The 14,057-nt window shown below is 44.5% G+C and overlaps 1 protein-coding gene across 3 annotated transcripts in view; it reads right to left on the bottom strand.

The window, feature by feature from the left end:
* IGFN1 (immunoglobulin like and fibronectin type III domain containing 1) overlaps positions 1–14,057 on the bottom strand; it is a 743,161-nt gene that overhangs the window by 521,744 nt on the left and 207,360 nt on the right. For all 3 annotated transcript variants that reach the window (XM_072137225.1, XM_072137226.1, XM_072137224.1), the window contains exons 6-7: positions 8,287–8,426; positions 1,895–2,054 (exon numbers count right to left, since the gene is read on the bottom strand). In XM_072137225.1, coding sequence (XP_071993326.1) covers positions 1,895–2,054; positions 8,287–8,426 — 300 coding nt within the window. The remainder of the gene's footprint in view (positions 1–1,894; positions 2,055–8,286; positions 8,427–14,057) is intronic.

The following is a 14,057-nucleotide window of genomic DNA, read 5'->3' as shown; positions in this document are numbered from 1 at the left end:
AATGAGGCGATGTTTTCATTGCTACCATTTTGAGGTCTGTGCGACATTTTGATCATTTTTTATTTCATTTTTTATGTTATGTAAAAAGGTGTAAAAGTCGCATTTCGGACATTTGGGCGCCATTTCCCGCCTCGGAGGTCACCGCCGGCCGTAACCGTTTTTATATTTTGATAGATCGGGCATTTTGGGACGCGGCGATACCTAATATGTCTGTGATTTTTACTGTTTGTTATGTTTTATATCCGTTCTAGGGAAAGGGGGGTGATTTGAACTTTTAATATTTTATTAATTTTTTTTATTTTTTAAACTTTTTTTTTTATTTTTTTTTTCACTATTTTTTAGACCATCTAGGGTACATTAACCCTAGATGGTCAGATCGCTCCTACCATATACTGCAATACTACAGTATTGCAATATATGGCGTTTTTGCAGGTCATACATTACAATGAGCCACTGGCTCATTGTAACGAACCTGCATAAACCATGTAGCCTCGTGTCAAAAGAAGACCCGAGGCTACCATGGTAACCGATCGCCGCCCCCCGATGACGTTCGGGGGCGTGGCGATCGAAAAAAAGATGGCGGCGCCCGCGCGCCGCCGTCTTTTAAACGCCGCCCGCGACTTTGCGGGCGGTGTTTAGAGGGTTAATAGCCGCGATCGGTGCAAGCACCGACCGCGGTTATTAGCGGTGGGGGTTTTGTGCAAAATGCAAAAACCCCCACCTCTGTATGAAGAGGACTCAGCCCGTGAGCCCTCTTCATACATCCCTTATACCTCTGCGCCGTAGAGCTACGGCGCAGAGCGTTAAGGGGTTAATTAAAAAAATGTTCCTGTGTGAAGATAATTTCTCATAAATGTAGTCATGTTGTCCCTTAGAAACTATATAGCTTCCTCGGATACGACCACGTCACACTCTGGCAGCGGTGGGCAGACTTGCGCTATAGAGTCTGAGTACCAGGATTACCACAGGGTGGCTGTGCGACATGTAGTAACTCCCGGACATTTTATATACAATAACCTTTTGTTTCTTTGTGCACTCAATCCATCAGAGGTGGTCGTATCTGAGGTATTTCTAAGGGACAACATGGCTACATTTATGAGAAATTATCTTCACACAGGAACATTTTTTTTAATAACATCTAATTGAAGAAATGTTTACATATGGCCGATTAATGAAACTGAATGTAAGTGCCCAGATGAGAATACCCCTTTAAGCTTGCATTCACATGCAGGACTGAAATGTCCCTCCATTTGCTATATATCCAGAATTACAAATCTATATGCTAATAGTTAATTACTCTGATTACATTTTTGATGTATTTTTAAAGATTTTAAACCGGAAGATACTATTATTTTTATTGAGGAAGAGCCAGATTGGAAAGGTTTTTTTTTTTTTTTAACTACAAACCATGTTAGATTAGCGGATAAGCTCAGCTCACATATGGTAACAAACAAAATTGCCCAAACAACCAGAAAAATGTGCAGGAATAGACCATGGTCAGTAATATGTGACCCAGGCAGTCGTCTCTCACCTTAGGTCATAGAAATACTGCCATGTATGCTAGATGTTAAAACAATGGCCAGCATCAAAAATGCTAATTTTTGTGCATGTAGGATTTCTCCTCAATTTCAGATTTTTGGGGGTCTGACACTAAGCAGCTCACATCCCTTTTTTTACGACTGTCCTCACATTCAACATAATTAAATCCCATTAGTCACATCAGGAGCTTTTCTTTGGTCAGTAAACATTACAACCCTTTATCCTGTAGATTATAACCCTTCTCCTAACTTACAGTAGTGGTTTTCCTCATTTTTAGTACTCACAGGAGGGTCAGATAAGATATCCCCATTTTCTCATAAAATGTAACCATGTAAACAGTATAGCTATAACTCACCTGTTTTTTTAATAAAAGCACAGTCTTTAGTAACTGTAGCTTTTTCACTAAGGCCACACAGGTTTTCAGAAAACACTCTGAAGTAGTAAGAATTTCCAATTATCAAGTCAGAAACTGTGCAATTAGTTTGGTGATAATTCTCAAGAACTGTAAACCATTCCTAGAACACAAAAACATTTAAGTCATTAAATAAACATCTACAGTGATAAATTTCTGTAAGAATGTAGTTAATAGATTTACTTCATAGTAATCATCATTATGTTATGGAAATGGGGAGCTAAGAGATAAAGTCAATCTTTCCCTGACTCCAACACTTTGTTATAAGTCTCTGCATGGCACATGCACACATTTTGGGGAAATCCGTCCAGTTACATCTCTGTAAGCATTGTGCTTAAGGAATTATGAGGCATGGATAATGTGACTATTTCTCAGCGCACCATCTCCATGACTTTATGATGCTAATTATTATAAAGTATAAGAGTTCCTTTTCTCCACCTTGTAGCCATGCTGTCAAACCAGATGTATATACCGTATATACTTGAGTATAAGCCAACCCGAGTATAAGCTGGAAAAACCTATTGACTCGAATATAAACCGAGTGTGGGAAATGCATAGGTCACAGCCCCCCAGTATATAGCCTGCCAGCCCCCTGTAGTAAATAGCCTGCCAGCCCCCCCCCAGTATATAGCTTGCCAGCCCCTCCCCAGAATATAGCTCGACAGCCCCACCCCAGTTTATAACCTGCCAGCCCCCTGTAGTATATAGCCTGCCAGCCCCCTGTAGTATATAGCCTGCCAGCCCCCTGCAGTATATAGCCTGCCAGCCCCCTGCAGTATATAGCCTGCCAGCCCCCTACAGTATATAGACAGCAGCACCTGCCCCCAATATAATGCCTGTAGGAAAAAAACAAAAAGTGTACTTCCCTTACGACGCCCCCCTGGCAGGTCTATCCATCGATGCTCTGGTATCAGCTCCGTGTCCCCGCATGGTCCGTCGCAGGCACCATGACGTCAGCTGATCACTGACATCATAGTGTGTGCTGATGCCGGCATGCACAATAGAATGTCAGCGTGCGGCTGACGTCATGATGGCTGCGACGTACCACGCAGGGACATGGAGCCGCGATGGGTAAAAGAGGACCTGCCAGAGGGGCGTCGGAAGGTAAGTACACTTTTTGTTTTTTTTCTTGCTGAAAAACTCGGCTTATACTCGAGTATATACAGTAGATGGAAAGCTAATTACATGCTGCATAAGTTACTGGTGCTGCTTTAATGGGATAATCTGTTCTGACAGGCTCCCTTTAAATTGGTTAAAATAAACTTTTAAGGGTAGATACACACAATGGATGCACTAAATGCAAAACCTGAAATAAAGTAACTGAGTAACTGTTCATACCTTGGACAGTCAGGATTCAATGCGCCCCTTCATAAATGATGGAAGTGTTCATTCGTACAGAAGCCCAGGTAGCAGTGCAGCTGAGAAATTCTCACTGTTCTAGGCTTTTCTCCTGCCACTACACTTTGTGCACTGATAGGGTTAAATGGGTTTTCCCATAAAAGAAAGTTCTCAAGTTAATCCCCTAGTGATGTTTACACAATTGCTGCACTTTTAGTCAGTTTTATTGCTATTTGTGGTAAGAATACAGTGTGTGGACGGGGACTTTCAGAGCAGACACTTCATGATTCTTCTGTGCTATGAGATGCTGTGTGCTGATAATATTCTTAAATTGACATAGTACAGGGCTTAACTACACTTTTATTTAGCTTCTGAACATTCAACTAGTATCTAAGACGTAGAAAAAGAGATGAGACAGAACAGAGATGAGAGATGATGTGATCCATGCGAAGGATATAAAACACTTACCACTGCTCACTCCTCTACCCAATAAAATACAGAGTGAACTCTACAAGCTACAGACAGATGAGCAGAGTAATTCTCTGCACACTGCTTGGCAGCAGGAAGTGCCAGTGTCTCAGCTGGTCTAGTAATGGAATGGGGAGTTGCAGTAGGAAGACAGCACTGCAGTATGCAGACAAAAGAAGCTACATGAGAAGAATCCCACCATAGTCAGAAGAATTACAATCATATCCAGGGGCAACCAAAATTGTAAACACCGGGACTGATAGAGACAAGAGGAAATGCCAACTAGGGAAAATCGCTGGAATTTCCTAGACTGTGAAAACATGTTAAAAGTCCATTCTTATATTTAGAAAGGACCACAATGGTCCAAAACCCGAAAGACCTATGTGACTTTTTTTATACGCTTTCAACAATTTTTCTGAATAAAAGAATGGACTTTAAACATTTTTTGACTGTCTGGGATGCTAGTTGGAATTTCTTTTTGTGCATATACGGCTGATACACAGCTCTCCGTGCATCGAAGCCACAATACAACGCACTGGTCTCAAGGGAGGTGAGCTGAACCTTTTAATATTTTTTCTATTGACTGATAGAGACAGACTATCTGAAATTATGTATTTTTGTTCTGCCTCAGGTCCTGATGCTGGTGGATACAACCAGAACAGGACACAGAGCTCAGAGGCATATGAAGAAAGTAGAAGCTGCAGTGTGGAACAGAGAGCAGTTGATGAGCATGGAGAGGAGGAAATGTATTTATTTGCTTGTTTGTCTGCTCTGGGGGTCTCCAGTATTTTAACCCCTTAAAGGACACCTGTCATCAGGTCTGTGTCACTAGTCTTGTCACTATTACCTGTTGGAGCAGCTCACAAGGATCCATCCCAGCCTTTATCTAGTTATTTCATACATTATTCATTGTAAAATCATCTATTCTTTATTATGTAAATGAGGCTGGTCACATGGTCAGAGGCAGTGATGTCACCCCTGTTACCCCTCCCCTCTCCTCCCCCTGCTCATGTCTGTGTGTAATGTATAGTAAAGCATGGCTAGTATCTGCTGACATGCTGCATCTGTTGACATGCTGCATCCTCCTAATATACAGGTGAGAGACACAGACATCAGCTACACATGAATCTGACATGTTCTGCTGTAACATGGCTGCCTGGAGCTGCTGTATCTCTCCTATACACACAAACATGCACACACAGGCTGCAGGGGGCGTGGCCACCAGCACCAGGAAGCACATCATTATACAGCCTCACTCCATTACACAGGCTGTCAGTCATGCACTGGGGGTGTGGCTGTGCCTCCCACTCATGAATAGAGTGGACAGCTTGAATATGCTAATGCTTCATTGGACATTTCACAGGTCATTTGCATACAGCTTTAGGACCTCATTGCTAAGGTTTACAGGCATGTAGAGGGACAATGAAGGGATAGAGGCAATGCTCTCTAATGGCAGAATATGAAAATATATTTAGATTAGGGGGTTATTTTGCATGACGGGTTCTCTTTAATGACGCAGCCATTTTGTAGCTTAAGGCTCAGTGAAAGGTGAAATTTAGAATGTTCAAATTTTGTTGGTTATACGTTCATTTAGCCCTAAAATTTACACATTTGCAAAAGATGAAAAGATAAAACCCACCATACACTTTGTTATGAAATTTCTCCCGATTACAGAGACCCCCCGTATGTGGACATTACTTGTTTTATGAGGGCACAGCAAGGCGCAGAATTGGCCCCTTTTGTAGGCTATAAAATGTTCACTTTTTCCTTATTGGGGCCATGAGATGGCATGTTTTTTGCAGGACGAGATGATTTTTCCAGTGTTACAATTTTGGGGTTGGTATACCCTATTGTTGAAAATTTAGGAACTTTTTTTTAGGTCACGAGTAGGAAAGCATCAATTCTGTACTGGATTTTTTACTTTTTTTTTCTGTGTTCGCCATATAGCCTAATAATCATGTTATCTTTATTCTATGGGGCAATACAATTAAGGGGGTACCAGACATGAATATTTTTTCTTATGTTTTACTAAATTTGCCAAATAAAACCCTAATGTGGGTGAAAATTTTTGCATCACCGTCTTCCAAGTGGCAGACGTTTTTGGCTACAGAGCTGGTTGATGGCTTAATTTTTGCAGGACATATTTTACTTTGCAACAGTATCATTCTGGAGTACATATGCTTTGTTGATCACTTTTTATTGCATTTTTAGTGGGATTCAATAGGTAAAAATCATAATTTTTGCCAGGTTTTTTTAAAGTTACGGCGTTCATCGTGCGGGTTCAATAGTTATTTAATTTTATTATAGGGGTTTCTTACTGATGCGGTGATACTATATATGTGGGGTTTGTGTTATGATTTAGAATTTTTTGAGCGTTGTATGGCTTTATATGTTTTGGGGATTATGGGCATTTTTAGTGATTTGTAAACTTATTTTTTATTGAAAAACATTTTATTCTAAATTTTTTACTTGTTCCACCATGGGACATGAACAAGCAATCATCTTATTGCTTGTTCATGGTAATACTCTGCAATACTTATGACATCACAGACGCCATCTTAAAGGCACTGCCTTTAAGGCACTGCCGAAAACGGGGGAGCTGATCATCAGGGAAAGACCCCCGGAAGGCATGTTAAATGCCGCAGTCGCGTCGACTGCGGCATTTAACGGATCAAACACCCGTGATCCCACTGTGGGTGTTACTCGGGGATGTCAGCGGTAGATTATCGCTGACATCCCGCAACCCCCGATGCCGGTTCGGCTCCTGTGCAGAGCTGAACCGCCATTGTCTCTGCGGAGTAGCTGTACTGCAATGAGCGCTATTCGCAGGATTCAGTGCAGTACAGCTACGGCAGAGAGCACTAAGGGGTTAAACCTGCTGCGGAGGTCTCTAGTAATAGTTGTTTTGTGCTTTAAGGGTCTACAGTATTATTGTTTGCTCTGGGCTTCTCTGGTAATGTTAGTCTGCGCTGGGGGTCTACAGTATTGTTAGTCCACTTCAGGGGTCAGACTATTGTTAGTCTGCACTGGGGAGTTTCCAGTATTGTCCCAGTCTCTTATGTCACCTCCTTCACCCTCATAGACTGCAAGCTCTTGTGAGTAGGGCCCTCAATCCCATATGACGGTTTGTAATCTTTAAAGTCTTATTTTATCTGTAGATGTCCGCTATGAGTATTATTATTATCAATTATTATTGTTTGTCTGATGTGGGGGTTCCAGTATTATTAGTCTGCTCTAGGGGTCTCCGGTACTAGTTATGTGTCTTCTCTGTGGGTCTCCACAATTATTATCTGCTATGGGGTTTCCAGTATTATTGTCTACTCTGTAGGTGTCTCCATTATTATAGGGGTTTGCTCTGGAACCCCCAATACTATCATTTTATGCTCTGGGGTTTGCACTATTGTTTTCTTCTCTGAATGCAGTACAGGCAGTCCCCGGGTAACATACAAGATTTGTATGTTAGTCGGAACTGTATATTTTATCATTGTTACTCCAGCCAGAACTTTTTTGGTGTCTGTGACAATTGGATTTTAAAAATGTTGGGTTGTCATAAGAATCAGGATTAACACTAAAGCTTCATTACAGACACCTGTGATAACTGTTACAGCTCATCATTGTAGCCTAGGACTGAAGTAGAATAAATTACCAATAACCAGAGTCGAGTGTTCTTAAGTAGGGGACCGCCTGTATTTGGTTTCTGGGGTTAATATTTATTGCTGTACTGTGGCGGCATTTTGTGCTGTACTGTGGTTGTTGGTGCATCTGGTTACTGATGCGGCCCCCTAAAAGTTGAGCAGTATAAATATATTGCCCTTTGACCGAAAAATGTTGCTCACCTCCGACTTAAATCCTTAGATCAGGAATAGAACAGACATTTTTTATGATTTTTTCTATATTTACGGGTCGGCGCAAGTCCAGGCTCCGACTTCACAGTCTGGAACTAGTCAGAGTATGAAAAAAATGGATGGCAAACTGTAAAGGGGCAGTGATAAAGCAAGTACCGTTATGTTTTTGAGCAAAGGGTCCAACCTGGGGATAGGATGGATTGGAACAGGTTGGGTTTAATAGACTAATAGTAAAATCAGCTGAATTTTAAAGTCCAGATTATGCAGAGGTTTAAATGAATAAAACCCTTAATAGGGAATTGTAGAATGAAGAAAACAGGAGCCCTGACTTGTGCACCGAGAAGCTCAGTTGTAAAAAGAAAAAAGAATTTTCTAAAATTACAGATTGCTTAAAAACAAAAAATATATGTTTGCAAAGATTCAGACTATGTATGCTCACATACAGCCTACAGACGCGCACAGGAGTGAACATTACACCATACAGAGGCGAGCTGTTGGCACTGTAACACGATTTAGTAGAAGCAGTTGCAGAGATCCTCCTTTTCCATCAGTTAGGTTATATGAGAATCATTTGTCCCATTTCAAGAATATTATACTGTCATCAAAAAGGATTTTCCCTCCTAGTATCCACCTTAGGACGGGACACACAAGGAAATGTTGCACAAAATACAAGAAGGTGCTTACCCCAGTTTTTTTATCAGACTTCTGCACAGTGTAACCAGTAATTTCTGCATTTCCATCATCTACTGGAGGGGTCCACTCCACAGCTGCATTAAAACCCCAAACATCCACCAACTTTATGGTTTTTGGAGGACCAGGACGTTCTTAAATAAAAGAATAAATAAATAAGTAAAATAAAATACAGAGTATTTTAAATAAATTTAATTTTACTTAAAGTAAAATTGAATACAGAGTCAATATTAATAAACATACAGAATTCATATAAAATTGAAATGGAAACATGATCTGTAAAGATCAGCATAATAGCTAAACAAGTTTTATTGTGCTCATTAAGTGTACATTTTATGCTACTACCCATCCTCCCTGCAATATCTCTATCAATTTCCATATGTCTGAAGAATGGTGCTCCTAAAGTAACAGACATCACATTATACTGTGGCAAAACTTCTATTGTCTCACTACTTTTACCTACAGTCATGGCCAAAAGTTTTGAGAATGAAACAAATGTTAATTTTTACAAAGTCTACTGCATCAGGTTTTATAATGGCAATTTGCATATACTTTAGAATGTTATAAAGAGTGATCAGCTTAACAGCAATTAATTGCAAAGTCAATATTTGCCTAGAAAATGAACTTTTTCCCCCAAAACACATTTCAACTTCATTGCAGGCCTGCCTTAAAAGGAGCAGCTAACATTGTTTCAGGGATTGCTCCATTAACACAGGTGTCGGTGTTGATGAGGACGGGGCTGGAGATCAATCTGTGTTGATTAAGAATCACACCACTGGACACTTTAAAAGAAGGTGCTTGGCATCATTGTTTCTCTTCTGTTAACCATGGTTATCTCTAAAGAAACACATGCAGTCATCATTGCACTGCACAAAACTGGCCTAACAGGGAAGAGTATCGCAGCTAGAAAGATTGCACCTCAGTCAACAATCTATCGCATCATCAAGGAATTCTAGGAGAGAGGCTTTATTGTTGCCAAGGAGGATCCAGGGCGCCCAAGAAGGACCAGCAAGTGCCAGGACCATCTATTAAAAGAGTTTCAGCTTCGGGATTGGGCTACCAGCAGTGCAGAGCTTGCTCAGGAATGGCAGCAGGCAGGTGTGAGTGTATCTGCACACACTGTGAGGCGGAGACTCTTGGAGCAAGGCCTGGTGTCAAGGAGGACAGCAAAGAAGCCACTTCTCTCCAGAAAAAACATCAGGGACAGACTGATATTCTGCAAAAGATACAGGGAGAGGACTGCTGAGGACTGGGGTAAAGTCCTTTTCTCCGATGAATCCCCTTTCCGATTGTTTGTAACATCTGGAAAACAGCTTGTTCGGAGAAGACAAGCTGAGCGGTACCACCAGTCTTGTCTTGTGCCAACTGTAAAGCATCCTGCAACCATTCATGCATGGGGTTGCTTCTCAGCCAAGGGAATCGGCTCTCTCACAGTCTTGCCCAAAAACACATCCATGAATAAAGAATGTCCTCCAAGAGCAACTTCTCCCAACTATCCAAGAGCAGTTTGGTGATCAACAATGCCTTTTCCACCATGATGGAGCACCTTGCCATAAAGCAAAGGTGATAACTAAATCGCTCAGGGAACAGAACAGAGAGATTTTGGGTCCATGGCCTGGAAACTCCACAGATCTTGAGAACTTGTGGTCAATCATCAAGAGACGGATGGACAAACAAAAACCAACAAATTGTGACAAAATTGTGACATTGATTGTGCAAGAATGGACTACTATCAATCAGGATTTGGTCCAGAAGTTGATTGAGAGCTACCAGGGAGAATTGCAGAGGTTCTGAAGAAGAAGGGTCAACACTAGAGATGAGCGAACATACTCGTCCGAGCTTGATGCTCGTTCCAGCACTAGCATACTCGAAACTGCTCGCTGCTCGGACGAGTATTTCGCCAGCTCGAGAAAATGGCATCTCCCGCCGTTGTGATTTTTGGCGGCCAGAAACAGAGCCAATCACAAGCCAGGAGACTCTGCACTCCACCCAGCATGACGTGGTACCCTTACACGTCGATAGCAGTGGTTGGCTGGCCTGAACAGGTGACCCTGGAATAGACTAGCCCCTGCCCGCGCTGCTCGGATCATTCTCTGTCTGGATGCCACTAGGGAGAGAGCTGCTGCTGGTCAGGGAAAGCGTTAGGGTGTTCTATTAGAATAGTGTTAGGCAGGAGTGATTCTACAAGAACCCAACAGCCCTACAATAGCCCTACAACAGCCCTAGGGCTACAATAACATTATATATTTACTTTTTTTTGGTTTGCTTGTGGCTGGGCTTGCTGCCACTAGTAGTGCAGCTAGTACCATATTGTGAGGAATTTGCAGGGAGACTTGCGACCGTTGTGTTTAGCTCTTAGTGACACACATATCCACCTCAAACACCAAAGTGGGAAAATTTATTAGGGGTTTGATTTGAATTAGGCACAGTCTGCTGATTTATTTTTTTTTACGTTTATTTACTTTTATAACTCAAAGTCATCAGGCACAGCACAAAATCCAGTTGTGTGCTGTCAGTGTAGGTTAGAAACTAGCCATAGCAATAGGATAGCATCGTTTTGTTTAATAAAAAAAAAAAAATGTAAAGTTTACACTTTAATTTTGAAAATGTTTAACCCGAGGGCTAGGGGTAGAGGACGAGTGCGTGGACGTGGGCGTCCAACTACTGCAGGGGTCAGAGGCTGTGGTCTTGGGCGGGGTGAGACACCACCTGCTGATGAGGGAGCAGGGGAACGCCGCAGAGCTACACTCCCTAGGTTCATCATGTCTCAAGTTACTGGGACTCGTGGTAGAGCACTGAGGCCAGAACAGTGCGAAGAGGTGAGGTCTTGGATTGCGGACAATGCTTCTAGCCATTTGTCCACCAGTCAGTCTTCCACGCAGTCCACCCATGTCTCCGAAATCAGCACTCCTCCAGCTCCTCCACCTCAGCCTCCTTCCCCCCAAGCAAAATTTGGCATTGGAACCGGCATACTCTGAGGAACTGTTTTCTGGACCCTTCCCACAGTCACAAACCACTTGTCCGGTTGCTGCTGAGCTATTTTCCGATGCCCAGGTTTTCCACCGGTCGCAGTCTGTGGGTGATGATGACATTATTGACGTAGTGGAAGAAGTGTGTAAAGAGGTGTCGGACGATGAGGAGACACGGTTGTCAAACAGTGGTGAAGTTGTTGTCAGGGCAGGAAGTCCGAGGGGGGAGCGGACTGAGGGATCGGAGGATGATGAGGTGACAGACCCAAGCTGGGTTGATAGGCCGGGTGAACACAGTGCTTCTGAGACGGATGCGAGTCCTATACCAGAACAGGTTGGAAGAGAGTGGTGGGGCCAGACGGAGAGGCAGGGCCAGAGATGGTGCATCAGCGCCAAATGTTTCACGTAGTCAAGCTCCCGTGGTGAGGGCTAGATTTTCAGAAGTCTGGAGGTTCTTTAAAGAAACACTGGATGACCGAAAGACTGTGGTGTGCAACCTGTGCCAAACCAGGATCAGCAGGGGTTCCACCACTACTAGCTTAACTACCACCAGTATGCGCAGGCATATGAATGCTAAACACCCCACTCAATGGCACCCCTGTGAAAACCCCATCTTCGCCTCCACGATCCTCCACAGCATCCACCAGCGTTCAGCTCTTCATACCGCAGACACTGGAGCGCAAAAGGAAGTATAGTGCAACCCACCCACACGCCCAAGCCCTCAACGTCCACATCTCCAAACTGCTTAGCCTGGAGATGCTGCCCTATAGGCTGGTAGAGACCGAGGCCTTTCGAAACCTCATGGCGGCGGCGGCCCCTCGGTATTCGGTCCCCAGCCGCCACTACTTTTCCCGATGTGCCGTCCCAGCCCTGCACAAGCACGTGTCAGACAACATCATCCGTGCCCTGACCAACGCCATTTCTGACAAGGTCCACCTGACCACGGACACGTGGACGAGTGCTGCCGGGCAGGGCCACTATATATCGCTGATGGCACATTGGGTTAACTTGGTGGAGGCTGGGACCGAGACTGACCCTGGGGCTGGTCATATACTGCCGACTCCAAGGATTGCGGGGCCTACCTCGGTCCAGGTCTCTCAGGCCTACTATGCCTCCTCCTCCTCCCACCTTTCTCCACCTCCTCCTCCGAATTACCATCCGTGGGCATGGCGCCATCAGTGGGTAGCTCTAGGCACAGCAGCAGTGCCATCGCTAAGCTATAGCAGGCGGTGCTCAAACTGCTGAGCCTAGGCGATAAAAGGCACACCGCCCAAGAGCTATTACAGGGCATCACGGCGCAGACTGATCTGTGGCTGGCACCGCTGAACCTGAAGCCAGGCATGGTTGTGTGTGACAACGGACGTAACCTGGTGGCGGCTCTGCAACTCGGCAGACTGACACATGTGCCATGCCTGGCCCATGTGTTAAATCTCATAGTTCAGCGTTTCCATAAGACATACCCCAATCTGTCTGATTTGCTCACGAAGGTGCGCCGCATCTGTGCGCATTTCAGGAAGTCCAGCACAGATGCTGCCACTCTCAGGGCAGCGCAGCGCCGCCTCCAACTGCCCGCTCACCGACTGTTGTGCGACGTGCCCACGAGGTGGAATTCAACATTAACCATGTTATCCAGAGTTTACCAGCAGCGCAGAGCGATTGTAGACTGCCCGACTTCAGTCAACTTCCACCAGAACTGGTAGTCAGGTCAGTCAGCTTCCTCAAGTCTACAATGAGGAGTGGACGTGGATGTCTGATATCTGTCAGGTGCTGAGTAACTTTGAGGAGTCAACACAGATGGTCAGTGGCGATGCCGCCATCATCAGCCTCACCATCCCGCTGCTTGGCCTGTTGAAAAACTCTCTGGTCAGCATGAAGTCGGAAGCTTTGCGCTCGTCACAAGAGACGGGGGAAGAAGATTCCCTTGTTGATAGCCAAAGCACCCTCAGGTCTGTTTCTCAGCGCATATCGGAGGAGGTGGAGGAGGATGAGGAGGAAGAGGAGGAGAATGTTGGCGAGACAGAAGAGGGGACCATTGTTCAGTCCTTCACAGTTCAGCATGTATGGGCAGAAGAAGAGGAGTTGGAGGAGGAGGAAATGGACAGTCAGGCCAGTGAGGGGAGTGAATTCTTGCGCGTTGGGCGTATATGGCAGATTTCATGCTAGGCTGCCTGTCCCGTGACCCTCGCGTTCAAAGAATTTATACCAGCACCGATTACTGGGTATTCACTCTCCTTGACCCACGGTACAAGCAAAGTCTTTCCACTCTCATCCCTGGAGAGGAAAGGAGTGTGAGAATGCATGAATACCAGCAGGCCCTGGTGCACAAGCTGAAACAGTATTTCCCTTCTGACAGCGCTAGCGGCAGAGAGCGTACTTGTGCAGGACAAGTAGCGAGGGAGAGTAGGCGAGCAGGCAGCTTGTCCAACACTGGCAGGGGTACGCTTTACAAGGCCTTTGCCAGTTTTATGTCACCCCAGTAAGACACTGTCACCTGTCCCCAGTTTCGGCAGAGTAGGGCTGATCTTTACAGAAAGATGGTGAGGGAGTAAGTAGCTGACCATACCATCGTCCTAAATGATTACACAGTTCCCTACAACTACTGGGTTTCAAAGCTGGACATGTGGCACTGTACGCCTTGGAGGCTCTTGCCTGCCCTGCCGCTAGCGTGTTGTCCGAGCGGGTTTTCAGTGCAGGTGTTGGCATCATCACTGATAAGCGTACACGCCTGTCAACTGACAGCGCTGACAGGCTGACGCTTATCAAGATGAATAAAGCCTGGATTTCTTAGGATTTCCA

Source organism: Engystomops pustulosus, chromosome 2 (genome assembly GCF_040894005.1).
Source record: "Engystomops pustulosus chromosome 2, aEngPut4.maternal, whole genome shotgun sequence".
NCBI classification, from domain to species: Eukaryota; Metazoa; Chordata; class Amphibia; order Anura; family Leptodactylidae; genus Engystomops; species Engystomops pustulosus.
The sequence above is the reverse complement of the archived record's forward strand: the minus strand, read 5'-3'. Positions and strand labels throughout refer to the sequence as shown.